Genomic DNA, 25,340 nt, shown 5'->3' with positions numbered 1-25,340 from the left:
TGTTAGATCCTTGACAGGACCGACATTCGACCTGTCAGTGCATAGTGTGGGTGGCACGTGGGACTCAATTCATGCACTGTATGCGACAGCTTAGGATCTGTAGGCGCCGAGCAGCCAGCTAGTCGTGTATTGTCGTATCAAGGCCTCATGTCAGTGCTTCTGGCTGATAAGGTTTGCTATCAACAAACGGTCAATATATAATTGTGGGCTTGCTGCCATGATCTTGTCTGCTTGTGACTCCTACCTCGAGGTGTTACTGGCACTACTCAGTGGTAGACCTAAAGCATAGCTCCAACCAGCGTGGTTTTGAAGCCTCTTTTGTTGTTCATGCACCCCACCGAACCAGTCCAGATGTCACACAGTGTTATTGAAGATCTTCTTGCGTTACAAGCGGCGGAGATCGTACGGCTGCGTGCCCAACTCGAGGCTGAGAGGGTGAGGTGCCTCAATTTTCCAGGATAACTGATATCGAACCATATGGTCCCGGCATCAAGGCAGAGCACCAGCATGGCAGGCAGTGCGCGTCTCTTAGGGATCTTGAGCGTTTGCGCGAAGAGTTAGGGGTACAGAGGACAGCTACAGTACGCCATGTGATACATCTAAGTATAACAGGTCTTATAGTCTCACTTCCAAACAGATTCCGTCGACAGATGGGGGAGATGCTGCCCTAGAGCGACTTGAGGAGAGCAAGGTAAAATTTATTCATATGCTAGTTAAAACAGATTCGCTATTGATAATGATATAGGCCTTGGTAAATAGCCTTCGCGCTGATCTTGATGCTGCACAGTGCACTATTGTGGAGTTTAAGGTATGGATCTTGTCATACACCTACGTATTGCTATTCGAGCCCAAGGCCAGGAAGACATTGATCAAGCGAAGTTGAATCTTCAGGCTGCTACGATGCGTGAAAAGGAGCTGGAGGTTAGCACAGACTTTATCCATACATCCGGAAGGATGACTCAGTTTTCCTATACGCACGTTAGGAGGAGAATGCTGGAGTCTATACGATGCTTTCGGAGGAGAAAGAGAGAAACTCACAATGTTGCGCGGGACTGTTAGCCGAGAAGGCAATAGTAGAAGCCCGTTTAGAAGAGTCGGAAGTGATTTTGAATATCCAAGATTTCTACAAGATTCTCACCTCCTTTGCTAGATGCGTACGGGTGCATTGCTTGACCAGATATCCCGCGAGCAAGACACGATCTCTCGGCTCTCAGGCGATACAAATATATTAGAAAGAAGAGTTGACGAGCTCCAGGTACGTGCCCATTGTGCGCACAGGTGATCTCTTGTTTGATGATAGTCACAAATAGACATCGAACGAGACAGTATGCGCACAACTTGTTGCGGAACAGGAGCAGTGTCGGCGGTATCGTCAGGCGCTTGAAACAACAACCAGACATGCAGAAGTGCGCGTCATTTCGTAACTAACACATCCGTTTCACTCACCGATATTGGGTAAATCGTGCGCAGGAAGCAAAAGCATTATTTTCCAAGATGTGCATGGGAACAGCTTTGTTGAACGGGTCGTCGACGATATCTGCGGAGATCATTAGATCTGGGTCTACAAGTGGACAGGTGAACAGCCAGTCTCGTTGTGAAGCGTCAATGCGTGAAAACTGACTATGGTCGTATCGTCTATAGGCGGTAAATGCTGAGAACATGGCTCCAAATACTGTGAATTCATCTCCAGCTGGTTCTGTTGAGGTAGCCTTGAATGGTAGCATGCAAGGCACAGAAGTGAGATATACATTGAGAACATATCCTGGAAACAGGCTATTCTGATCATTAGCTACCAATAGAACGATACGGAAGGACTTGGGCAATCCGAAGCTGCCCGCCACGTCTCCAATAATCAGGAGGTAAGATATAGTGACAGGTCCCGTTGTGCGAATAACGATACAATATACATTTAGTCGCTAGACACATACGTTATCGTAACTAACGCGGAGTTGTTGGAGCCATCGGCAGAGCCTGAGTCTATGGACGTAAGTGATTTATGGTGATGGTGATGGTGACAATCGCTGATAGACATCTACATAGGCACATGCAACAGCCTCCAGTATACAGGATGCGACTGTGGTGACGCTGGACACCCAGGCACAGCCAAACCATGAAGACCCATACAAACCCGAGATGGCTTGTCAGAGAATAGAAGATATCTTTGGGTCATTTGCATTGCGGGGATTGACACATGCCCAGCTGTTACAAGTATGTCTAATTTCGATTGCTTCCAGTTCATGGAGGGAGCTAATCCTAATCTTGGTATTAGGCCGTGTAAGTTGCCAGAACATTCTGGATTGCCTGTTGAGCATTAACGACGGGTCTGCTCTTTTATGATAGCTCGGAGTGCGACTCACCTAATGAAGTAGAAATTGATAGTGGAATCCTTCATTGGAATGGATGTGTCGAATCGGGATCTTTTGTGGTTGACACAAAACCTTCCCCGTCCCGATGGCAAAAATTCAGCCGTAGGGTGGCCAACTCGGTCAAGATACATATGTTTTCCTCTTTAGACCACACTTACTACCTAGGTTTGTATGAAATATCTGCACCCGGACGACCAACAAAAAAGGTGTGTCTTCAATGTCAGCTTTAAAGGAAAGTCAGCTAACGAACATTGTAACCTATGGATGATGTTCAGAGCATTCCACCGCAAACTTCTTCGAAGAAAGGCATGGCCTTTAACCGCTACGTATTCCCATTACGACGCGTAGGGTACAATGTTGGACTATATGAGCGACTGAAATCTCTGGAAGTGGGGCCGACGTCAAGAGAGCTTGCGGTCATTTGAAAGGAATTAGAGTATGTGATAACTTTGTAGGCATCTACGGTAGTAAAGAGAGGAAGTTGCATATTAGCACGAGTCATCAGGCCTTCTCTACGGTCACTACGGTCAATATGGAGGACAGATTGCGCCAATTTGATTGCACAGTTGTCACTAGTAGGTCGGCCAGTAGTGTTACTATTGTCTTTGAATATGACTATAGCCCATTGCGAACGAGCACTGCAGCCGCAATGTATATATAAGCTCACATTCATATCTGGCATTTGCGCCCGTGCATGCAGCCCGTATCTTGAACTAGAAAGGCCTCTGCATATGTCAATTGCACCTCATGACTATGACTCCGACTGATAAGGTTTGACAATCTGGGGATATATACTAGCAGGATCGCAACGTCGTCGCTCTCTGAGTCATTCTGCCCTCCCAAGCGGGGGGTTGACTGACCAGGCCGAGAACGCAAACGACTTTTCGGTTTCAACTATCCTTTTATCTTTATCATTACCTTTGGCTATCATATTCCTCCATTGATGGGCGCCATGCATCCCACAGAACTCACCGTACAAATGACCTCTACTGTCCTACAAGGTATCCTTGCATTACAGTCTGCTGAGATAGCACGTCTACATTCCCAGTTGGAATCCAGAAGGGTAGGTTTTGATGCTGTATGCTCATTGAAACTTTGTCGACTGGTAGAATTTCTTGAGGTGGATTGTGGACATGGCAGCCGATGCATTTCGCTGGAAGATCTGGCGCAAGTACACGAAGAACTGGAAGCCCAAAGAGAAAAGGTGAGCGATGAATATACGTGGATACTAGTATTTCTTGAGTCTTACGAAGTTCTTGGGAAATCCAGGGTCACGCTGTTGCGGAGCAGCTGAGAGATTGCGAGGTGACGCGAGACTTTAAGGCAACTGTGCTATGCATACATCCACTCACAACAGCTACCTAGGCCCGTCTAGACAAACTTCGTGCTGAATATAATGGGGTACGCCATTCTCTCGCCACGCTAATGGTATGCAGTGTCAGATTGAAATCTGTGGGTTGACTGACATTTGAAATGAGGATAAAAATACTATGCTGAGTGTGGAACTTCAAACTGCCATGGAATACCAATCGGAATGGGAGGTCAGGTCATATAGGCCGAAATAATAGTTGATGATGTGTTAACACTTATGCTTTGCATAATGCATACAAACAGGAAGAAAAGGCTGCTATCAACTCACAACTCTCTTCCGAGAAGGCTGAGAAGGAAAAGCTCAGGAATGAAGTATCACTACTATTGATAGAGAAAGGTGGACTAGAAGCTCAGATTCACTCCACTGTGAAGTGTCAAAAACAGTTTCAGGTCAGTATCATAGCCGATGAAAAGCGGAGAAACTAATGCCTCTCTTCTCGACATTACTATGAACAGGAAGAAAATGCTACACTCCGTGCTACACTCTCTACAGAAAAAGAGAGACAGGAAGATATATTGGCCCAAAAGGCGGCATTGGAAGTTAGGTTGCAAGAATCTGAAGTATGCCTCATCAACTATAGGTCGAAATCGTTTGCCTTCACTTTGCTTTGAACAGGCACGAGCGAACACGTTCCTTGAGCAGATAGCCCATGAACAAGATCAAAACCGCCGACTTATGCACCGCGCCGACGACTTAGAAGACCGCGTTCAAGAATTGGAGGTGAGCACCACTTACCCATATGCATACCTCTATGGCAACCGACTTCATTGGACAGATAGCAGACTTTGAGGGAAGATGTGCGTGCAGAATTTGCCATAGAACAAGAACGGTGTTGGCGAAAGTAGCGCATTAAGTTCTCGACTCTACTTAAGCAAGGCATGTGGAGGTGCGTGCCAGTTCTATCATTCAGAGCCAGCAAGAGAAACTGATGGTAGAGTGCGTCAAACAAGCACTAGAGTCATATCTTACTTAATGGTGTACTGAGAATTCTCTCTCAAAGGAAAGGGATGGGCTAGATGACATCGCGTCTGGGCAGATAAACATGATGATGGACGAAGCCAAGGCTCATGCATTATGCCCAGACCATGAGGCAATTCCAGATTGTTCGGTAACCTTATTCGGCACCTGCAGATTCCCTCGGGTTACCCGACTCGGATCGACCACTCATCACCTCTCTCGTAATTCTTTAGCCTCAGTATAGTTGCAACCCCCCTTTAAACGGGCTGAGCGTCCCTTATCTCCAATGGCCAGAGCCAAGCTCTACAGGCCCGCCACGCCACTAACGTAGCATAGTAACTCGCTTATCATTCGTGTCCATATCCTTACTCACTCGCCCCTCGGCCATTCCATGTACCATAACTATGTCACGGCGCGCGTCTTGCACCCCAGGCTGCGCCAAACGTATCTAGTATGATCATGCGTGCACCACACTAGCCCATATATTGTACCTTCTGTCTACACGGGCCTGGTCTTGTGCCCAGACGTGTTGAAGACTGGGCCAGGCCCTAGCGGACAATGAAAGGAGTCAAAAAAAACACGATGGGATTCTATTCGACACTAGTAGGCTCAACCAGACTACACAATCTAGAGATATCGAGGAAATGTACCAAATCCAAAATTTCCTGATCCACCTTCCTTCACTAGGCATCGTAACCAAATGAGTCTGAATCCCGGTGATGTATACTCTCCGACAACTTGATCTGGACTCCCTCCATTGAATCTGGGTATTACTGGTGGGATGAAGAGGGGCAGAATGCAGCATAGTTGAATGAGGGACAGATGAACCCACCCGAGCTCATCTCTTTGACATATTTGGGAGCACTTCTCGCGCGACCGTGCTCATCTTGCGCTTGCCAAAGCTAGAGGCGAGGATCTTGCAGCTGCTCGGGACATGAGGCCTCCTTGGGGACTTCAGCAATCCGGAGTAATGAGCACCGGCGAAAGAGGCTCCGCCACACTGCCGCGGTGTGCAACAACCAGCGTCTGCGAGTCCAGATTTCGGCATCAGCTGCCGATGCATCTTGCGCGTCCAATCAAACCTTCACTGGGACGGGCCATGCATACAAGAGTCAACCCATGACCTGAGCAGTATCTCCCCCCCCTCGTCTCGTAGCGCATTCGTTCTCCAGCTGTGTGCCTTTAACCTTGCCCTCAGCTGTGGAACGCACTCGCTCTGTGACAATAGTGTAACCAGCGATTGCCCTGATGGTGCCCATACAGATCTCAGATGCTACTGTTCAGAGCCTACTGACTCTCCAGAGCACGGAGATCACACGTCTCCGCCGTAAAATCGCAAATAACGAGGTGAGTTCGTCCGTCAAATTTCATTTAATTCGCTCATGTTTCAGTTTCAACTCGATAAGTTGATCGGCGGTGGACCACTGCAAGACAGCGATTGTTCGGACGTGAGAGTATTGCGAGAGCAGTTGTGCGACTTGGTGGACAAGGTAAGTATTCAATTTTGTCGTAGTCTGATAATAGAGATCAAACTGGTCATATTTCGCAAAGATTAAACCTATCCCAGCGCTTCAAAGCGTGTCAGAGGAATTGGAAGTTACAAATGTATAATTCATGTTGGATGCTCCACGTAGACTGCCTTTAATATACTATTATGTAGAAACTAAATGCAGAGTTGCAGATGAATTTCGATAAACTGAATAGTGATTTTGACACGCTCCTTGTACGCTCTTTTTATCTTGGCATAGCTTGCACATGACCCTCATACTTGGACAGGCTGAGAAGAACGAAATTTCCGGTATGCTTCTATCCGAGAAGGAGAGCAAAGCTGCACTAGAAGAGGATCTCGCTCAATCACGAGTATGTTTTGCATGCTTCAGTTGACTCATCCAATGTTCAATCTCGATCATGTATCAGGCTGATCACGAAGCTCTACTCAAGAGAATTCATGAACAGGAGCGGGAGCTGGAAAATACACACAAAGACTATCAGGCCTGTATCAGTATCAGTAAATCGTTTTCATCGGCATAGCTCATACAGTATTAACAGGAGCGAGAAGCAAACATTAGAGCCGAGTGGGCGGTAGCAGAGAATGATGTAAAGGAGCAGATCTCCTTGCTGCTCAATGAGCTCGATGATCAAAATGTGGGTTGGATGCTAGATATTCGGGATTCTCTACACGATGATTTCTGCGCGAATAGGTGATGACGAATGACTTGCGACAACATTTATGTGAAATGACTACCGAAAGCAACGTGGAAAGATTTTTACTCCATGAACAGCTGGAGCTGTATCGCAAGGCTCAGGTGACGGCACGACGTTGCCGATACTTATTTTATTGTACTGATAATCATGCTTCACAGACGCAGAAAACAAAAGTACATGTAGAAGAGCTCGACGTTGTTCGTGCTGAGCTTGCAGCATGCCGAGCAGAATTAGAGGCGGCGAAGGTCAGGAATATCGTCATTGTGCAGCTTTTTGACTAATGGAAATCCCCGTGGTAGGCGAAACTCTATAGTACACCTAGAGTTTTAGATGATGTAGTTCCGGGAGACGGCCCTCCCCAGGCAGCCACTTCTAGGAATTCTGCCCCTCTCATGACATCACTGACGCTGCCCGAAAATCTCGATAAAATCAAGGCAATGTTTAGGTCTGTTACTGGAGTATTCAACCTTGAATCATTTGCTGAGGTTAGTCTCCTGTTATCATACTGTGCACCGATTGCAATAATATATGTACTATTCATGTAGCTTCTGTGAATGGCTCTCTCAACTAAATGATATGTTACTTTGATGACTGACGTACTTGGAACAGCGGAGCCAACGTACACATGCTCTCTTCGAACGGAAAGGATAGCTGCAACTTCGTTTGGACCGATTGTCCCAACACTGGCTTTTTCGTTATCCAAAGTCAGTTTCTCACGCCGGGGGGCACCCGGAAGCCGTGCAAGCTGCGTGCGATGAAGCAAATGCAACAATGTGGGGAAATCGAGATCGTGTTTAGGACGTTCTATATCGGTACATTCAAATGTGCAACCCCGGAGGTCATGGGGTCAGACGAATTCTGTGCTCTCCCCAAAGAGGTAGGCTTGTGCCATTGTCTGCACCAAGAATTTTGCGCGCTAACAGGAACTCTGGGTTAGGCACAGCTGTCAATGATACGGGCTTCCAGCTGCGGCCATCTCGGCGAGTCAAAAGTGTGTGAGATGTTCTTGAACGGATCGTTGACGGCCACAAAGTTCCCGATATACAAAGTTGGATATCGTCCTCAGATGAAACATCTTTGTCTGAACACGGGTCTGCGGGTATGAGTATATGCATTTATGAACATGGTGTGTTGTAGTAGTCTTCTCGGCAGATGTTGTTCAAGTTGGTAACCGCGATTTCAATAACTCTTATTTCGTCGCGATAGGACTAGGATTGAGAGGAATTAACTTCCCGGAGCAGTTGATTATCGTGTTAGTATATCAACGCGCCCTGTGGCCTCATGTTCGCCTCGAGGTGAGCTTCTCCGAGATTAGCTTCGCGATAGAATTCATATATGCATATGTGCATGACCTTAGAAGCCAGAAGTGCGTCCTCAAGGCCTCACGGAGCACGGATCCTGATCTGTGTCCTCGAGGTCCTTTTGCAGTTGCGTGGTAATCCACTCGGCTGCAGGGTAAACGTACCTAGTGCTCTTCAGTATCTGGGGTATCTATGGTTCGGACAACGTGTCCTTTCGACAACAACCACTGGCCTGTCTTCCCAGCATGGGTTTGTACGCAATCGAACTGTCTTCGACTGTGGTAGGGACGCTCCAGCCATGGTCAGTGATCGCTAGTGTGTTGGATTCCCGCATATAAACTGGATTGGCGACTGATGTGACGCGACAGGCGAGAGTGATGCAGAGCCGAATGATTACATTCAGGAAAACAACTGTTCGACGTATCACTACTCGTCTGTCTTTCCCTAGGTTGTAGGCACACCTCCAGGCTCCGACAGTCACGATCATCGAAAAATGGGCAGATATGGTCCTGGCCGCTCAGCTTGGATGAGTAGACGGTGATATACGGCATCAGCAGAAAGGCAAGGGACTCAAAGGTGCGAAGAGTCGCTTTTGCGACGTGTTCAATTTCAATTTGCGCTGATACACATATCACAACGTCCGTACATACTGTGATAATCATAATGAACCCCCCCCCTCTCCCGGCTCGCGGGACATTGGACACCTGGTCGCTGTGTATATTCGGAACATGCAGCCCATCAGATCAAGTAACACACTTTCACTCAAGATGCATCGTATGCGGCAAGTCATCCAGGAGCTGCTTCAGCTTATGAATAGCCCCGCCAGGAAATAAGGCCTCCAAAGTAGACCCTCGGCACAGCTTGCAGGTGTTCGATGTCACGATCTTGTGTACGAAGCTCGGATCACACACCGCAGTGCTTACAGGAGTCTCCAGTAGGACGGGGCGACAAAGGGCAACGTATTGCTTCCACCAAAGGGGATTCCGCCTTTTCTTTGGCTCGTCGCAAACCTCACAAGGCCTTAGCATTGCGGAAAAGAGAGAGGAGTCGAGACACGCGGCGGCGGCGAGGGAGCGTTCGCGATGAAAGGTGGCGAGCGTGTGATAGTCTCGCGCTGGGATGAAATTGAATTCTTCGTAGCATGGCCACACCGGAGAGACACGCAGCGCGTATTCGGCAGCGGTCTCGGCGATATTGACCATGCCAAATCTCCGAGCGATGGCATATATGCGAACAGGCTCGGCTTCGAGGAAGCGCGGTGCGAGGAGCATTCGCTCCAGGGTGAGCTGGGCTTTCTGCATCTTGTACTTGGTGGCTGCGTTGTACGCGTCGGAGAGATCGTCGAGGTCGCACAGGAGCGGTTCTGGGACGGGATATATGAGGCGCAGGATAGTCTCCATGGTAGCATCGGACTCCGGTAGTCCGTCGATGACTGCTGGATTTTGTGCAGATGACGGAGGCGTGGATGCAAGTCGGTCGCGGAAGTAGTCCGAGGCAGCGACGATTGTCAGACGAGAAACCAGAAAACGGGTAGGAGCGCAGGTGGTGAGAATAAGGTCTGCGTCCGGGTGGTTGAACGGCGCCGGTGCTGTGCGCTGCATCCGCACGAAAACAATCGACGGGGAGCGCTGCCTCTGGGATTGTCTCCTGGTCATCATGGTCATCGCGGCGAGGAAGGAAAACGCGCGACTCTCATCTGGATTCTAATGAGTCGGACGCGTAGCATCACTTGTCACGAGACTTGTGACATGTCGCAAACTCTAGGCTCGACACAAGCCGTTCAGTGGACACACCTTCAAGTTGTTCGAGACCATCATGGTGGCACTCATACGCTCTGCGCACCTGCGAAGGACCGGACGATAAACGACCTGTTCGCATATAACGTCGCTGTTGTATAAGAGGACGCGATCAGTTTTTTTAGCCATACAAGTTTTCCTGCGCGCACGATTGATTCTATCATACTTGAGAATCGCGATTGGCCTCCAAGATTAACCCGTCTTTGAATAAGGGCTGCCTGAACGATTGCTAGATTTTCTGCAAATGACGGAGACATCTACGCGAGTCGGTCGCGGAAGTGATCCGCAGCAGCTGCAACTATCAGGCGAGAATCAGAAAACCAGTAGCAAGATAATAGCATTGTGCGACAATGTCAAAGGCACAGATTATATACTGGATTACACTGTTAATGTGAGTCTAATGAAAGGCTTGGCTGTAATCATCTACGAAGTCAAAGCCTAAACAGCGAAAACAAAACTGTGAAAGCGAGATGACCAGTGGCAAAGATAGAATCTATTAGTAGTGATGTAACTAAACCATAGAGATGTAGAGTTGGCCCATGAAGCGAGAGCTTATGACCTGGCTGCTTTGGCAGCCCTAATGTGCTCCCCTTTTCTTCTTGAGCGGGGGAGACCCTGATCCTACCTCGGGCTCCCGCTCTCGTTTCTGGCCATTGCTCTTCTTATGTGTTGGCGATTGTGGGCGCCCCGTGTAGTTCTTCGGCACTGACGTGAAGCTGTTCTGCGACAGTGACGGTGTGATATCACTCTCACCGCTGAAAAACCGCGCTCCCGCGCTCTGTACGCGCGACAATGGCCGCTTCCGCATCGGAGGCGTAGATGGTACTTGAAACTCAAGCGGCGGAGTTAATTCGCGCGGTTCGGGTGAGTCCAGAGGGTCTGGGAGTGGCTCAGGCATCTGTGCAAGGAGAGTCCGATACCCCGCTTGCACGAGTCCATGAAACCTTGAATCAGAGAGATGTCAGCGCAATTGCAACGTCATGAAAAATGGAGATGAGCGCACTCTTTCTCCTTCGTGTATATGCGCAGAAGCACCTCCCCAAATACTGAGGGCATCAGAAGAGATATGTCATCCAAATTTGCTCTTTCGCTTGCTGACCGTACTAATCGCATCAGCAACATGTCGTAGCAATTCAAAGAACGAGCTTACTATTGGGATGTTGCTTGGAATAAAATTTGACATAGTCTAGAGGGTTCTTATCCTTCATCCCATAATGCATCTTGGCCAGATCGACGATGACATGATCCGCGGTCAACTCCCCATGTTCGAACGCATCGGGATCATCGCCGTTGTCAGCAAGAGCAGCCTGCACGATCTTCTCCGGAGTGAAATATTCCTCGCAGATGTCCTTACGCGACCACGGGAACACCTTGTAGTCAACGCACTTGTATAGATCGCGCTTATGTATACGACCCAGGATTGAACGAGCTTTCTCCAGCTCCTGCGAAATGACATGTGAATGATATCCATCGAAGTAGCACCTCTATCCTTACCGGACTTTCTGATGCTTCAATCCTTGCTCTTAAGTCATCGGTGAGATAGAGATACTTTTGAGGGTTTGTGATGTCACTTGCAAATTTCATGTGTGGCTCTGCAGCCAACAATGCATCTACAATCATGTACTCAATAGCCTTGGCTATGAGAAGTGAGACCACAGGTTCATAATTTTGGAAGTCAGATATCAAATACCTGTCTTGTGGTTGTAGATCCGCTTGTGGAGACTAAATCTCGTATAACAGAGTTCATAAATTTGGTTTGCATCCTTGATGTCAAAACAGATCTCGTCGTCAATAACACGAGCAGAATGTATTAACCTCAATCGCATTACGGCTCCCTTAAGTTCCATGGTGTATATTTCACACCGTGCAACGCACCTCGTAAGAGACAAGTTACCCCTCAGATCCATAGCATGTGTGTCACGAGCGATGTAGTCAAACCTATGTAATAAGTTCGTTTCGTTGTTAGAGAGACTGGATGCGTCGAAGTTGTCACCCTCTCACTTGTCCACGTCTAATCCATTCCGCTTGTTCGCGACAATTTCGAACAAGAACTGCTTCTCTTGGCGGTCTCTTTATACACAATGATAACAGCTATTATGCTCTAGAACTTCGCGAGAAGAATGTCTGATACTCACCTACATCGGCTGGGATTACCAGCAATCAGAGCCTTGATGAACGTAACATCATGCTCGGGTATGTCGAGGTTGTTCTCTTTTATGAGCATGTCAAACATCATTTCGGAGGCATCTTCATGCTGCCATGCAGTACCGGGCCTTTGGACCATACACAAACGAAAGGTCAGGAATACAAAGAATATCAAAATGACATCACTCACAATGCTTTTGGAATGAATAGGCCATCCCATACATGGCTCCACGGACCGTGTCCAAGATCGTGACACAAACCAGCCATTGTCACGCATTTGATGTCTCGACGAGTGATCTTTAGCTCGGGCTGGCACTTTTGCAAGTGTTCAGCCATGCAATGCGACAAGTAGGCGACGCCTGTGGCATTCCATAAGCATATCCCGCGCATTCATGCAGTCTTCAGGCCAGAAACATACCTAGACAGTGCTCAAATCGGTTATGTGCGGCACCCGGCCAGACATAGTAAGACGTTCCTAACTGCTTGATGTTTCGCAAACGTTGAAACTGAGGCCTACAGAAAGTAGCTGTCCATAAATAGCTCCACTACTCATTCTGCGCCATGCAAGACATACGTGTCGATGATCGCGCAAATTTCGGGTCCAAAAGGTACTGCATGCTCAACCTCAATTTATGGAGTGGCGAAGGTGGCAAACGACGTACTATAATCATGGACCGAGTCCTTGAATCGTCGGATACGGTCCATCGGTAGAGACGTGTCCTGGTCGCCTTGAGATTGAAATTCCTGTTCGTCGTCGCTGTGCATAAGCTTCAGCCTTGAGGCCGCCATGCTGCTGCACTTCTAAATGCCAGGGAATGAGGACGCTGCGGAAGTCTCGAATCTTCTGGTCACGGACGGAATAAGATATAACTAAGCAAGGCCAGCCGGATGCAATGTGAGTGTAGAGTTGTAAGTCGCGTCTCATGCCCGAGTAGAATGTAGAGGCTCGCGTGGGCGCGTGACGTAATTCCGCTTCAGGCCAAAAACACCACCAGTAAATGAACGCGTCGCGACGCGTTGTGGGCGCATGTGGACCACTCATGCGCAGATCATAGGCTCGACATATTCGCTAATGAATTGTAGAGGGAGAAATTTTTTACAGAGGAAAACTACTACACATCAGGAGTACTATGCGAAAGATTTTCACTGCAACGCTGTCTCCATTACTAATGCTGTGTCTCTTGGATGTGGAGGCGCTTTCTGATAATCGGCCGAACTAGAAGCTGCGAGAAGAACAGAAAGATGAGTTGCACAAAGTAGCTGGATATCAAAAATGTGACCCACCAACGCTGCTCTCTTCATACGCCGAGCCTTCACGGCGTATTTCTTGTAATGTATCTGCCGAAATTAATGTTAGGCCATCAGTAAGAAATGCAAGAGGATACAACTTACTCTCGTCCAGATCCGGGGGAGGTGTCCCCAGCGAGCCCATAACTGGCGCCTTTTCTCGCGCGACCACCCCTTCCGAAGGGACAAGACCCATCTGTACCATCTGCGGCGCCATCACCACTGTCATCTCTCCTGCCAACGGTGCCTGTCTCGTTTTGCTCTTCCCATTCACATCCGACCGGCCTGTACCGCCCTCAATGCGCTTCAAAAACTCCGTCCACACCGCCCGCTCGTCCGTGCCCATCTGCTCATATGTCTCGCGGAGCTCCTTCTCTGCGCGCCGCCACACGCCCCGATGACGGCACACTGTCGACTTGACGTATCGGCACCCGAACACACGTTCAAACGCAGAACGCTGAGTTAGCGACGGCTGCTGGGCAATCAACATGTCCATTTGTCGGAAACCCATGGACAGTTCGTACACTGTATAATCGTTGGGCCATTTCTTTAGCAGAGGGCCGGACGGGAGGGCAGGAGATGGCGACGATGGCGCGACGGGCATTGGTGGTGTGAAGTTGACAAATTGATTTTGTGGAACATAGGGTTGAGGCCCGCTAGTGGAACATGAGATCTCCGGGGCAGTCGCGCCAGACACAGAGGTAGGTGATGGGAGAGGAAACGTCTGCGCTCCGGCGGCGTGATACTCGCCAATTTCCGTCCAAGGCTGGGATTGAGGAAACGCGTCCGTTCGAGCATGCTTCTTGGCAGATATCCGGTCATCGAAGGAAGCGGGAGCCCCTCGTTTTCTTCCGTTCTTGGATGATGCTTGCTTCACCGAGTGATGGGTCTGCATGGACACCTCTTCACTGAGACCAGGACATTCAGCATCGCCCAAACCATCTAGTAAGCTCTGTCGCATGCGGAATAACAACCGTTGCTCGCTCTCTACGACACAAACTGCAGAAATCATCTGTTGCTCCCAAGTACAGGCATGCGGATTGTATATATCCACGTACGAGGAAGGGGATATGCCGAGGTCAGCCACAAGCTGCGCACATTGTGAAAGCTGGAATAATGGAAAGGTGGAAACCTCTTCGTGCAGGCGAATAGGAGCACAGTCAGACTGCAGAGTACGAGCAAGTGAAAATGGCCGAAGTTCAGTATACGACGAAACCGCCTAGTCAAGTTGTACTGCTCACTTTATACCAAAACACGATCGTGATAGACCGTTTCAACGCTGCCTCCAGATGGGTCAGTTGCGCATCGCTTCTGTTCTCTTTGTCCGGCTGCGTCTGAGAATGGAATTTATGCTGGGCAGTGGCGGGAGATAGTGGTACGGTGAACGTCGCCGGACGGATTATCGGGTCCATTGCGATGCTCGATAGGGTCGATAAGCCGAACTGAATCCATGGAGATCGTAAGCGTTTGGATGGGTGGTGGATGTCCGAGATATTCGTGTACAAAATAAGAATAGCTGCAGACTTTGACGGCGAATGCGGGAGCTTACCGATGAGTTGAGATGGCTCTCGGAGACGATGCAAAGGGGGTTCAGGAGAACCAGGCGACGGACGAGCGAGACCGCGTCGCCCACGCATTCCATACAAGGACCAGTCCCACGGCTTCGGCTCTCTCCGGAGATAACGGTTTTGTATTCAAATTCCTCGGCTTATACTTGGTAATGATATGGGTAGAGGCTCTGCGCTCGGAGAGGATGTTCAAACAAAATATTCTGTGTATTCTAAAACGGTACAACCAATTATACACTGCGACAGGTGAGCGGCGACTAGTACGATAGGGTTATGCTACAATGTCAACAGAGAGCTAAGAACACAAAGCGAAAGGACGACTTGGAACAGCGATACAAAGCGAGATAGATAGCAGTAAATAAACTCTGTAAAGACCGTGGGCATCTTCAAATTGCATCCTTCCACGGTGGACAGTGTGGCGGATATGGACGAATGTGAAGAAGCAGATGTAGTAGGATGGGTGTTGTGAGGATGGGCTAGGCGATGTTGAATGGTGCACTTCACAAGATGAAGTAAAGTATGGTGGCGGCGGACCCGATAAGGAGGCTTTGACCTCCAAGTACATTTACAGGAAGAGCACTGCTCGTTTGCTGCACCGCCGCTTCTTCCGTTCCAGCGGTGTTCTGTATCAAAGTAAGGGCAAGATCAGAATTACGGAATGAATTAGAATTGGTGAATGATTCTACGCACAGTGGTCGCGGTCGGCTCCGGCTCTAATGAGGACTCGCTGACTGGGATGGGGGTCGGCGCCACAAAGGACATAGCTTCCGTTGTAGCTTCTGAAGTTTCCGTAGGGACAGCAGCCGACGCTATAGACGAATCGATAGCAGTGGAAATGGCGTTTGGTGCGTCCATAAAACATGACACTGTGGTCGTCTGTGGGTTGGCGGGATCTTCCTCCATCACGAAATGCATAGGGTACCATGGAGCAGCAAAGGCTACGTAAAAAGTATTCAGAGGGATTGCTATCCTGGATAGCCAGATTACGCACCACAAGGTACCAGATTCGCCACAAGAGCAGACGTGGCGGCGATGGTGACGAACAAGTTGCGGAAGAGGAACATATTTGCGAGAATGGACAAAATGAGTGGGTGAAAGCGAATGGTGAATGGTGGGGTTCTATAGCACAAAACGAAGGCGTGCAAGAATATAAGAGGGTAGAGACTGGAGGAGACGTCCTCGTGTACGGCGATTGCTGCGAAATGTACGGCCCGTAGCGAGGGACAACGAGGACAGGATCTTATAAGAAAATTCACAGGTATAGGAAGACGCACATGCAGCATACTCAAGCAAGGTGTGCCCTTGTATTTGAATGAATGTGGCGGTTGGCCTCTACTTGGGACTGAATTCATTATACCGCTGGCTCTTCTCAACCGCGACGTTGCCACAAGAGAAGACTAACGCACTTCCCGTTGGAGGACTTCATGACTGAGGTAGTTTTCCCAGTTAAATTTAGGCTGTACTTCGCAGGGGATTTCAGGATGCTTCCTTGTACTTTGTACGCGAGGACGAGCGGCATCCAGGACGATTGCCTTATCGGTAAACAAAGTTGCCTATTTTGATCGATCGTTTTGCTTTCCTAATTTGTCCACTACTTTGTGAGTCGCTCCCAGACTCTGTCAAATCTGAACTTCGTCGCTGTAGTGTTTCGGGGAGACTCGAGGCTGTCAGTCTATAAAAACATTTCAATAGCATACGATGGAATTCGCAACCAGGACAGACAACATCTTCATGGCTTCGCATGTATGTTGAACCGAGCAATGTCAGCGATAACAAGCCCTTACGCTCCAGAACGTGCTCGTAGGTGGAAGGGCGATATGATTTTTTCCCATCAGTCCGCTTTCGCAGTAACTAACGAGATCATTGTAGAGTCAGAAGAGCCCAAAAGCGTTGATTCATCATCCGGACGATATCGTTCTCGAACTCCACGTACAAGTTGTGTTAATACGATTCATCTGACTCTGCTGGAAGCGCCAACCCCCCAGCATACATCCCGATGCCAAACGTCTGGCTTATCATCTCTCTTTTTGCCTCTGCGATTTCGACAGCTACCTCTTTCGCCGGTGAAATAGCTACACTTGGACGAGTACTCAGTATTGCCCGCCTGAGAACGCGCTCAAGCGGAGCGAGCGCGAACTCCTTAGTGTCATCGGTCTTCGAATCCGTTTGAACCACCAGCTCCGCAGACGGCATGTTATGAAGTTCTCCGAGTGTGACGGATGCCGATACTTCCGGATGGGGTATATCCTCCACCGCGAGGGAAGAAGCAGACGAGCTCCTACTAAGTTCTACCTTGCTCTCGCCACTTGAGTCCCCGCTCTTGTTCATAGTTTCGGGAGGTACTGGTATATAACTTAAGCTAAGACGTGACACCGTTCCAAGGCGCAGGATTGCCGCAAGAAGCGGCATGCCTTTCGGCACACTCTGCCCGATGGGATATGATGCCATGCCGAGAAATCGATAAGACCAAACCCGGTCGGGGTACGATTCCTTCGAGAGGAGTGGAAGTTCTTCATAGATGCGGCGCAAGAGCAGGGAGCAGATTAGCTGGTATGTGTATAATCTTGGCTTCAGACCAAGCATCCTAAACGTACGCAGCACAACAAACGCTGCGGGATAGTCTCTTGCTTGCAGGAACATATACAAGGCATTATGGAGTGTATCCAAAGTGATCACCGCTGATGGCTTCGACCGTTTTCCCTGCGTTCGTAAGCAATGGCATTCGTACATATCGCGATACAGCTGTCGTGGAGTGGGCGCGCTGTCAGGACGGCGGGTTCTACGATTGCGGAAGCTTCGTGATTCGTACGTCTTGCGGAAGGCTTGGAAGAGTAACGAATAGGTGTACGCGTCAGGTGTTTCGGTCCCGGTACGATGGTGCCAAAGGAGTCGGTAGATCGTGAAGCCTTGCGGGTAGCGACGGCGCTTAATCTCTACATTCATGAACGCGTTGTAGAATGCCACGTCGGGAATGATGTTATTCTCAACCATCTGCTCGAAAACCCACCGGTAAACCCCATGATCGTCGTGCTCCGAAGACATTTCGTCGGCCAATCTGCGCAGAAGAGTAGTGTACGGATGCGCCCGGACATCCATGGTACCCGAGTGTTGAGGATTACATGGACGATGAGTGGAAAGCCAGTGTTGAGCACCTTTGATAGACCCTGCACATCCATGAATATGCACCAAAAGACCAACAGTTGCCGGAGACAGAGAATATTCTAGATCCTGCGACCGAATAAAAACGTTTATCGCCTTATCAATAATCTCAGGGGAACAACCCATGCTCTCATGTAGGAGATGAACGACGTCACGCATGCAGCGTTCGTCAAACGATGCCTGTCGACAGTATTCAGCTATGGCCTCTAGAAGAGTGTTTTCATCAGGGGAACGCTCAGCCAGCGTGATAAGTGCCATCTGGGTGCGGGCAGAGACGGAAGGAACAAATCCCTCGTTGACCATGCGCCCACAGACCATAGCAGCAGAGAGTGGGAAACCATGTCGGAGGAAGAGGGCAATGGCGCGTTCGCAGGCGTAAAAACGAATACGATTGTCCACGAGTACATTGTTCTTGTTGCCAATAAAATAGAAGAACTCGCGTCTTGCTAAAACGTCCTTTTTGTTACGAAGGTGTTTCTGTAAGCGTTGCATCGTCAATTGAATGACGTTCGGACACTCGTCCTCTGGTGCGAGACTGGGTGCCCGGATGAGCTGCTGAAGAGTGGCATCCGTGTAAGAAGATCCAGGAGAACTCGCAGACGTATGGAGTAAGTTATGAAACTGGCGGACCAGAGCACTGTGTGCGCATCCCTGTCGACAAAGGACTGCTGTTGCGCGATGAACAGTGCGCAGAGGGCTACAGAGGATCCAACGGACAGCAATTGTTGCCTAGTGATTACAAGGAATGAATAAAAGGGACATACGCGGTGGACAATTGCTTACCGAATAAAAGGCAGGGAGTGCAGTTGCTCGAATAGATACACAACAAAGCCGACAGAGAAAGGAGAAACAACGTCGCACGCGGCGCGCGCACAGCGCGTGCGCGTCACGCGTTACTGGCGCAAGAGCACGGCGGGTCACAATGTCACGTCGGCATGGGACGAGTTCATCGACGGCGACGACGTCGAACTCTACCCTCTTCATCGTCGACGTCGGCAAGCGCAATATTCCCTTAATTTCTCGTCATTTCTGTCCTTAATTTGGTCGAGTCTGTAGATTTCATATCCTTTGTGGTCGCTGGTCGAACTGCATCTAATGGACCCCCCCGATATCGAGTCGACCCCACCTCCGGCGGTGAGCAGTCTGCGCTCCAGATTCGAGCAGCTTGCAGCGGACACGGCGTCGCAGTTGACGACGAAGCGGCCGATGAGTTCTTACGGGCTGCTCACTGCCGAGCCTGCGAGTCCTCGACCCCGGGCCAGCTCGGGGTTCAACGACCCCAGACCAGACATCCATATCCTCCGTCCAGCTTCGTCTTCGTCGGATTTGAAGACGGGTGTAAAGCGACCCCCGCCACCTCCGCCTGCTCGCTCATCGAGGGCCTCGTCGCCCGCACCGCCTCCGCTGAGCCCTCTTCTCCGACCGGTCCCTGCGTCCGATCCTCCATCCTTGCTCCTAGGCTCTGAGAGTACTGCGCCCTCGAGTGTACGTCCTGTGTCTCCCAACAAATCCGGTTCTCTTTCTAGGAAGCCCCCGCCACCTCCACCATGTCATGAAACCAAAGTTGAACAGACCGCATCGCCACGCGCTGCCGATGTCTCTACTCTAGTAAACAAGTATGGGTGGGTGTACTATGATCGTGTGTTAGCATCCCATGGGATCACCGTGGGCTAATATTCTTTTTTCAGAAATTTGCCCTCGCCCAGCCCTCAATATGCCTCCAAGCCAATCCAATCACCCGGGCGCGCCTTGTCTCATACGATCACGACATTCTCTGTCACGTCCCCATTACCTTCAGCTACCTCAGGGCGACCTCGCAGGTCACTGCATTCATATCCTGCCCATCGCGGATCCGGCAGTTCTTCAGCTTCGTCGAGCACGTCTTCCTTGAGTAGCACGTCTTCAGGTGCTCTTGCTCTACAAGATCCGTTCAGCGACTCTTCCGCCTCCGACTCAGACGGCACAGTCGCAGCAGATCCACCCCCGCTGCCATCCCGGAGTAGTAGACCATCGAATGGCCACGGCCATGCACGTGGAGACAGTTTGCAGTCCGAGCAGGAGGCCGCCCCTAGCGCAGACTATAATTCCAGTGAAAGTGACGTCAGCACCACTCATCTCGCTTTACATCCTCCGCAGCACGTTTCTTCCCCTCGACCCTTGTTTCCTCCGCCGCGGCCTCCTCCACGACATAAATTGTCGTCCGTCCCTGCTGTCGGCGCGTTGCCAGCACCCGCATTGAGCACATCATCACTGTCCCCACCTCCCCTACCTGCCCGAAAAGGCCCTGCAACGCCCGTTGACGATACGCCGAGACGTTTCCCGTTCAAGGGTATGCCCGAATCGGAGCAGCCGCCAGCCGGGGAGCGTAAGGTATTTGGAGCGCATCCACCACCCCCAACTCGCACGATTGGTCCGGGCGACAGGCTCCCACCTGCGCGGCGGCAGACGCATTCGGGGTCGTCGAGTGAGTCCGAAGAGGAGGACGTCAAGAAAGTCGAGTTACTGCCAGACACGACTCGCTCGTCGCGCCGACCACCCACGATTGACTGCCATAACTACTCGGAATCCAGCATTCACGTTGCCGCATACTCCGCCGTTGTAGCCGTATCTGGTCATGTCGTAGCGGTCGGCCACCACCATCACCTGAAGATATACGACTTGTCTGTGTCAGAGGCACCAGTTTGGAATATTGACACAAAGGATGCAGGAGTGGAGAGGTTTAACGGGTTCAAGATCACGGCGATGGAGTTCCGACCAGCGGCGAAGGCAGTAGACAGGGGTTCGTTTCTCTGGCTCGGTACGAAGGATGGTGGTTTATTCGAGTTGGACATACGGTCCGGAAGCATTGTCGGCGTGAAGCCGTCCGCGCACGCACACACGGTAACCCATATGTTCCGCCATGCGCAGTCGATGGTCACTATGGATGATACGGGCAAGGTGCTCGTATTCTCGCCGGAAGACGGAACAGACGACGTGCACCTCACATACACCCAGCCGCGAGTCGTGCGGATCGCAGACAAACAAGAATTTGCGAAGATGCTTGGCGGGCAGCTATGGACTTCGACACGGGAATCGAACGGCACTGGTACTGCTACAAGTACGTCGCGGGGTCCAATCGTCAGGGTGTATGATGTTTTCTCGCCCGGAAGTACGGGCAGATCGCTGTTACCGACTGAACATCTTGGCGCTGTCACGTCAGGTACCATCCTTCCATCTCAGCCAGACCGCATCTATCTTGGACACGAGGGCGGCAATGTCAGCATATGGATACGCACGACGAAGGACGGTATGCCGATGTGTGAGGAGGTCGTGAAAGTGTCTACATCGGACGTGATGAGCTTGGAGGGCGTGAATGATCGGATGTGGGCTGGCAGTCGGATTGGCATGATCTCCGCGTACGATGTTGTCCCTAGACCTTGGATTGTCACGAACAGCTGGCAAGCGCATCCGAAACTACCAGTGCTTAGGTTGGCTGTGGATACCTGGAGCATAGAAAAGCTCGGTAGACTTACAGTGTTCAGCGTTGGAAGAGACGAGAAACTCCGCTTTTGGGATGGCTTGTTGGGAACCGAGTGGGTCGGTAAGTCAACCATGTTCATGCTGCCATCTGAACACTCTTGACGCCTTTTCCCTTGACGCCCTTTTTTTCCTAGATCAAGAACTGATGAAGAGAGAGGCCGAATTCAGTTCGTTCAGGGACGTAAATGTACTCATAGTCTCGTGGAATTGCGATTCTGCCAAGCCGGACACCCTGACTGGATGCCCCGAGAATGTCGACTTCCTACAAGACGCGCTGTTGAGCGTTGAAAACCCACACATCATTGCGTTTGGATTCCAAGAGCTCATCGACCTGGAGAGTCGGAAGATGGCGGCAAAGACAGTGCTTCTGGGGGGCAAGAACAAGAATGCGGATGGAACGATCTCCGAAAAGGTGACGACTTCGTACAGAAAGTGGTATGATCGCCTCAATCTTGCGGTGAAAATGGCCATGCCGCCTCACGACCCTTACACTGTGATCCATTCCGAGAACTTGGTGGGCTTGTTCAGTTGTATTTTCGTTAAGAATGCGGAGCGTGCTTTTCTCAAGCAACCGGCGATTACAACCATTAAACGTGGGATGGGAGGCAGGTATGGAAACAAGGTGTGTCCGTATGCCATCGATGTTTGCATACTTTTGAGCGATTCTTTCTAGGGTGGTATTGTCGCTCGTTTCGTCGTGGATGATACATCCATCTGCTTCATCAATTGTCATCTTGCCGCGGGCCAGCATCATGTTCGTCAGCGAAATGCTGACGTAGCAGCGATTCTAGAGGGTGGATCTGTTTTTCCCGAGTCAGATACTATTGAAGAGCCTCTTGCGTATGTGAACGGCGGGGACGGTTCGATGGTTCTTGACCACGAGATGGTTTTCGTGAGTGTCCATTTGTGATGTGTCTAGGAATGAGTCTTTGAATGCTCATATATCCTTTAGTTGAATGGCGACATGAACTACCGGATCGACCAGCGCCGCGAGCCCGTCATCGCCGCTATAAAAGCCGACGAGCTCGAGAGCCTTCTAGTGCACGATCAACTGCATAAGGAGATGAAATTCAACCGAGGGTTCCGGCTGCGCTCGTTCACGGAGGGTCCTCTCATGTTTCCACCAACGTACAAGTATGACCGGCGATCATCCGAGTACGACACATCGGAGAAGGCGCGTGTACCCGCCTGGTGCGATCGTGTGCTTTGGCGCTCGCGGGAGGTGTCTCGGGTGCAGCAGCTACATTATAGGAGGTATGAGGCGAATGTTTCGGACCACCGCCCTATCTCTGCTGCGTTCAGGGTGACTGTCAAGTCGGTGCAACATGAAGCGCGGGCGAGGATCAAGGCGGAGGTGGGGAGTGCATGGAAGGTGCGCGAGCAGGCTCTGCTGATAGCTGCACAACAGTTTTTCGTGGACCAGGCATTAATTTGAGATATTACATTGGGACAGTCATCTTGTGTCTATAGGTTGATTTGTAGCATCCACGTATCATTATATCGCGCGATTCTAGTGACATGTGCGAACAGGCTGGAGTGTTTGTCTTCGAGATAAACTGGAGTTATGTTCTCAAGATCTTTCGCCTCGCGATAGACTTGTAGTGTGTTGTTTAGGGTTAGATCTTCCATGATGTTCACATGTATGAACCCATGAATAAATACCAGGCTCACGACAAGAGGCGGAAACGCAGGTCGATTCAGACTGTGCTTCTTGATATCCTCGGGTCGCCTACAAATGACGACACAGAGGGTCAACTGGTGACGGAGCTAGATTATGAAACATACTTGCTACGGTAGATGAAAGCTTCGACAAGTTCATGAAATGTACCACTATTGGCACATCAAGCAGCTAAGTAAGGATACTACTTTCACTGCGAGTTGGGAAGTACTCCACTACCAGCCAACGCTAAGCGGATTTCAGCACGCATTCGTAGCTGAGGGAGTGTCCGATGCATCTTTGTAGGTGTTTCACAGCCGTCATGCTCGACATTGACGTATAACGTGTCCAAGCTGTCATAGTCGCTCTGCTTCATTCTCTCTGACATACACATCCGATAGACGACCTGCTTGACCTATGAATGCATTGAATCTCAACTCCAAGTTGTGTGCTGAGATTTTTGCTCCAAGAGTAGGAGACTTGGACTCCTGCCAGTGTAAGGGTAGCCTCAGGTAACAATTGTTCTATCAACTCGAAGTCGGCGACAGCTTCCTATCCACTCACAGTTCATCGACATCGTCTCTTTACATATAACGCAGAGCATATACCCCTCATGTGACATTCCACTTACTGATGTGGCTATATGCTCATCGTAATGGGCTTTGTCTGTCACTTCGGCTCGTCACGATACGGATACGCACCCTCAGGCTCTCGTTCACAATCTGCTCGTTGACAAGTTTCGCACGCAATCCGCTTTCAAAGAGCTAATCAAGGTCAGAAACCATACACATAGAATAGAAATCGAACTTCAGCTGGAGCGGGCTGTTCTTTCAGTAGAGTGATCTCGCACTCCATCGCCGTCTAAATTAATGAAATGTGACAACATAAGGATAGACTCGATTGAGAGGACGCACCGGCTCCAAAACGAACTGCGCTTGAAAATGATTTCGCAATAGGTCAAGATCTTCAAATGTGGCGAGAAGGCGTCGATTGTGCCCTTCCTGCTCTAAACCGATCATTGGCGGCACACACCCTCACAGCAGGGAATCATTCCCATCCAAGATGTACGACGAACCCTTACCTGTTTGTGCTCTAAATGTTGACGAGAAACATCTTCCGATTGTAATGAGAAGTGAGCAGCTGAGACCGTCGTATTAACATCTTTCCGTAATTGTTGTTACAATAGTGTATTAATCACTTGGACCGCGCGATTCGAAGCCGACAGATCCTAATATGCTCAGACTGACCACACCGGAGTGTGGTAGCCCAAGAGGCAAGTACAAGGAGGAAGAACGTGGGGGTTGGAGCGCTCAATGTAACTGACGTACAGTCCATGGAAGCTGTTATAATAGTCTGGGCTGCGAAACCTGTGCAAGTACATGAGAAGTACACATATAGGACTGATGTACCCACCTACGTTAGACAAACACGACATCCCTAATACGAGTGGGCTTGTCCTCGACCAGAGCTGGATAGCTACGGACGGTACCGATCTTGCGTAATTTTGGCCCGAAACCGTTTGCGACAACCCAGCGCTTGACATCCGATACAGGGTCAGAGGTGACATCCAAAATCCAGCACTTTGTTGTCGAAAGAGGGATGGATCGGTGAGTCCACGCCAAGCATATCACCGGCGCCGTGTGATCTTCGAGAAGCACTGCGAGGACGGTCCTATCCCATCCAGAGACACCTGTGGCATATGCAAACTTTCTTCTAAGATCTGCCTCCTCGAACATCGCAAAACAGTCGATAAGAGAGGGAGCCGACAGCGCTATGTCTAAGGCATTCTGAGACTCTTCAACCTGACCGGGTGGCACCCCATCTGACATTGCCAAGCCATCCTTCAGATGCTGAATGATAGGATCCGTGTTGAAGCCCTTCGCTTTGAGAATCCAGATGCATGCCAGCAACTTGTTGTTCTCTCCTCCCCCATCGCCAAGACTGACGCTTGCTCCGATAACTCGACCTATTACTCGTACTGAGATCTCCAATCCAGCTCGAGTAATGG

At 50.0% G+C, this 25,340-nt stretch overlaps 9 protein-coding genes across 9 annotated transcripts; 3 read left to right on the top strand and 6 right to left on the bottom strand.

Annotated features, from left to right (window-relative positions):
- Positions 1-351: 351 nt before the first annotated feature.
- Positions 352-2,278, top strand: FIBRA_02311 (uncharacterized protein; the record flags this gene model as incomplete). The annotated part of the gene is made up of 14 exons (XM_012324174.1): positions 352-435; positions 495-581; positions 638-691; positions 746-808; positions 859-921; positions 984-1,100; positions 1,151-1,255; positions 1,311-1,406; positions 1,471-1,575; positions 1,642-1,737; positions 1,800-1,859; positions 1,914-1,985; positions 2,041-2,208; positions 2,270-2,278. 14 exons carry the CDS (start codon positions 352-354, stop codon positions 2,276-2,278), a joined length of 1,179 nt encoding a protein of 392 aa, XP_012179564.1.
- Positions 2,279-3,318: 1,040 nt separating this feature from the next.
- On the top strand, positions 3,319-7,454 carry FIBRA_02310 (uncharacterized protein; the record flags this gene model as incomplete). Its single annotated transcript, XM_012324173.1, has 19 exons — positions 3,319-3,429; positions 3,476-3,570; positions 3,620-3,671; positions 3,732-3,794; positions 3,845-3,907; positions 3,981-4,127; positions 4,194-4,298; positions 4,354-4,458; positions 5,959-6,042; positions 6,087-6,185; positions 6,247-6,300; positions 6,356-6,418; positions 6,472-6,555; positions 6,613-6,703; positions 6,755-6,840; positions 6,897-7,001; positions 7,059-7,145; positions 7,200-7,385; positions 7,446-7,454. The coding sequence occupies 19 exons, from the start codon at positions 3,319-3,321 to the stop codon at positions 7,452-7,454; spliced, it is 1,689 nt and encodes a 562-aa protein (XP_012179563.1).
- A 1,505-nt stretch (positions 7,455-8,959) lies between these two features.
- Positions 8,960-9,865, bottom strand: FIBRA_02309 (uncharacterized protein; the record flags this gene model as incomplete). Its single annotated transcript, XM_012324172.1, has 1 exon — positions 8,960-9,865. One exon carries the CDS (start codon positions 9,863-9,865, stop codon positions 8,960-8,962), a length of 906 nt encoding a protein of 301 aa, XP_012179562.1.
- A 709-nt stretch (positions 9,866-10,574) lies between these two features.
- On the bottom strand, positions 10,575-12,931 carry FIBRA_02308 (uncharacterized protein; the record flags this gene model as incomplete). The annotated part of the gene is made up of 11 exons (XM_012324171.1): positions 10,575-10,941; positions 11,001-11,091; positions 11,148-11,439; positions 11,492-11,634; positions 11,688-11,935; positions 11,999-12,067; positions 12,133-12,270; positions 12,333-12,501; positions 12,561-12,655; positions 12,717-12,753; positions 12,805-12,931. 11 exons carry the CDS (start codon positions 12,929-12,931, stop codon positions 10,575-10,577), a joined length of 1,776 nt encoding a protein of 591 aa, XP_012179561.1.
- A 354-nt stretch (positions 12,932-13,285) lies between these two features.
- Positions 13,286-15,066, bottom strand: FIBRA_02307 (uncharacterized protein; the record flags this gene model as incomplete). Its single annotated transcript, XM_012324170.1, has 4 exons — positions 13,286-13,365; positions 13,427-13,480; positions 13,535-14,594; positions 14,671-15,066. 4 exons carry the CDS (start codon positions 15,064-15,066, stop codon positions 13,286-13,288), a joined length of 1,590 nt encoding a protein of 529 aa, XP_012179560.1.
- Positions 15,067-15,497: 431 nt separating this feature from the next.
- On the bottom strand, positions 15,498-16,061 carry FIBRA_02306 (uncharacterized protein; the record flags this gene model as incomplete). The annotated part of the gene is made up of 3 exons (XM_012324169.1): positions 15,498-15,620; positions 15,688-15,935; positions 15,989-16,061. 3 exons carry the CDS (start codon positions 16,059-16,061, stop codon positions 15,498-15,500), a joined length of 444 nt encoding a protein of 147 aa, XP_012179559.1.
- Positions 16,062-16,938: 877 nt separating this feature from the next.
- On the bottom strand, positions 16,939-18,648 carry FIBRA_02305 (uncharacterized protein; the record flags this gene model as incomplete). The annotated part of the gene is made up of 1 exon (XM_012324168.1): positions 16,939-18,648. One exon carries the CDS (start codon positions 18,646-18,648, stop codon positions 16,939-16,941), a length of 1,710 nt encoding a protein of 569 aa, XP_012179558.1.
- A 603-nt stretch (positions 18,649-19,251) lies between these two features.
- On the top strand, positions 19,252-23,110 carry FIBRA_02304 (uncharacterized protein; the record flags this gene model as incomplete). Its single annotated transcript, XM_012324167.1, has 5 exons — positions 19,252-19,778; positions 19,845-21,736; positions 21,810-22,297; positions 22,349-22,567; positions 22,628-23,110. 5 exons carry the CDS (start codon positions 19,252-19,254, stop codon positions 23,108-23,110), a joined length of 3,609 nt encoding a protein of 1,202 aa, XP_012179557.1.
- Positions 23,111-24,750: 1,640 nt separating this feature from the next.
- Positions 24,751-25,161, bottom strand: FIBRA_02303 (uncharacterized protein; the record flags this gene model as incomplete). The annotated part of the gene is made up of 1 exon (XM_012324166.1): positions 24,751-25,161. One exon carries the CDS (start codon positions 25,159-25,161, stop codon positions 24,751-24,753), a length of 411 nt encoding a protein of 136 aa, XP_012179556.1.
- Between the last annotated feature and the right edge of the window lie 179 nt (positions 25,162-25,340).

The sequence above is a fragment of the Fibroporia radiculosa genome, assembly GCF_000313525.1.
Source record: "Fibroporia radiculosa TFFH 294 genomic supercontigs, scaffold1172, whole genome shotgun sequence".
NCBI lineage: Eukaryota > Fungi > Basidiomycota > Agaricomycetes > Polyporales > Fibroporiaceae > Fibroporia > Fibroporia radiculosa.
This window is presented reverse-complemented; position numbering and strand designations above follow the sequence as displayed.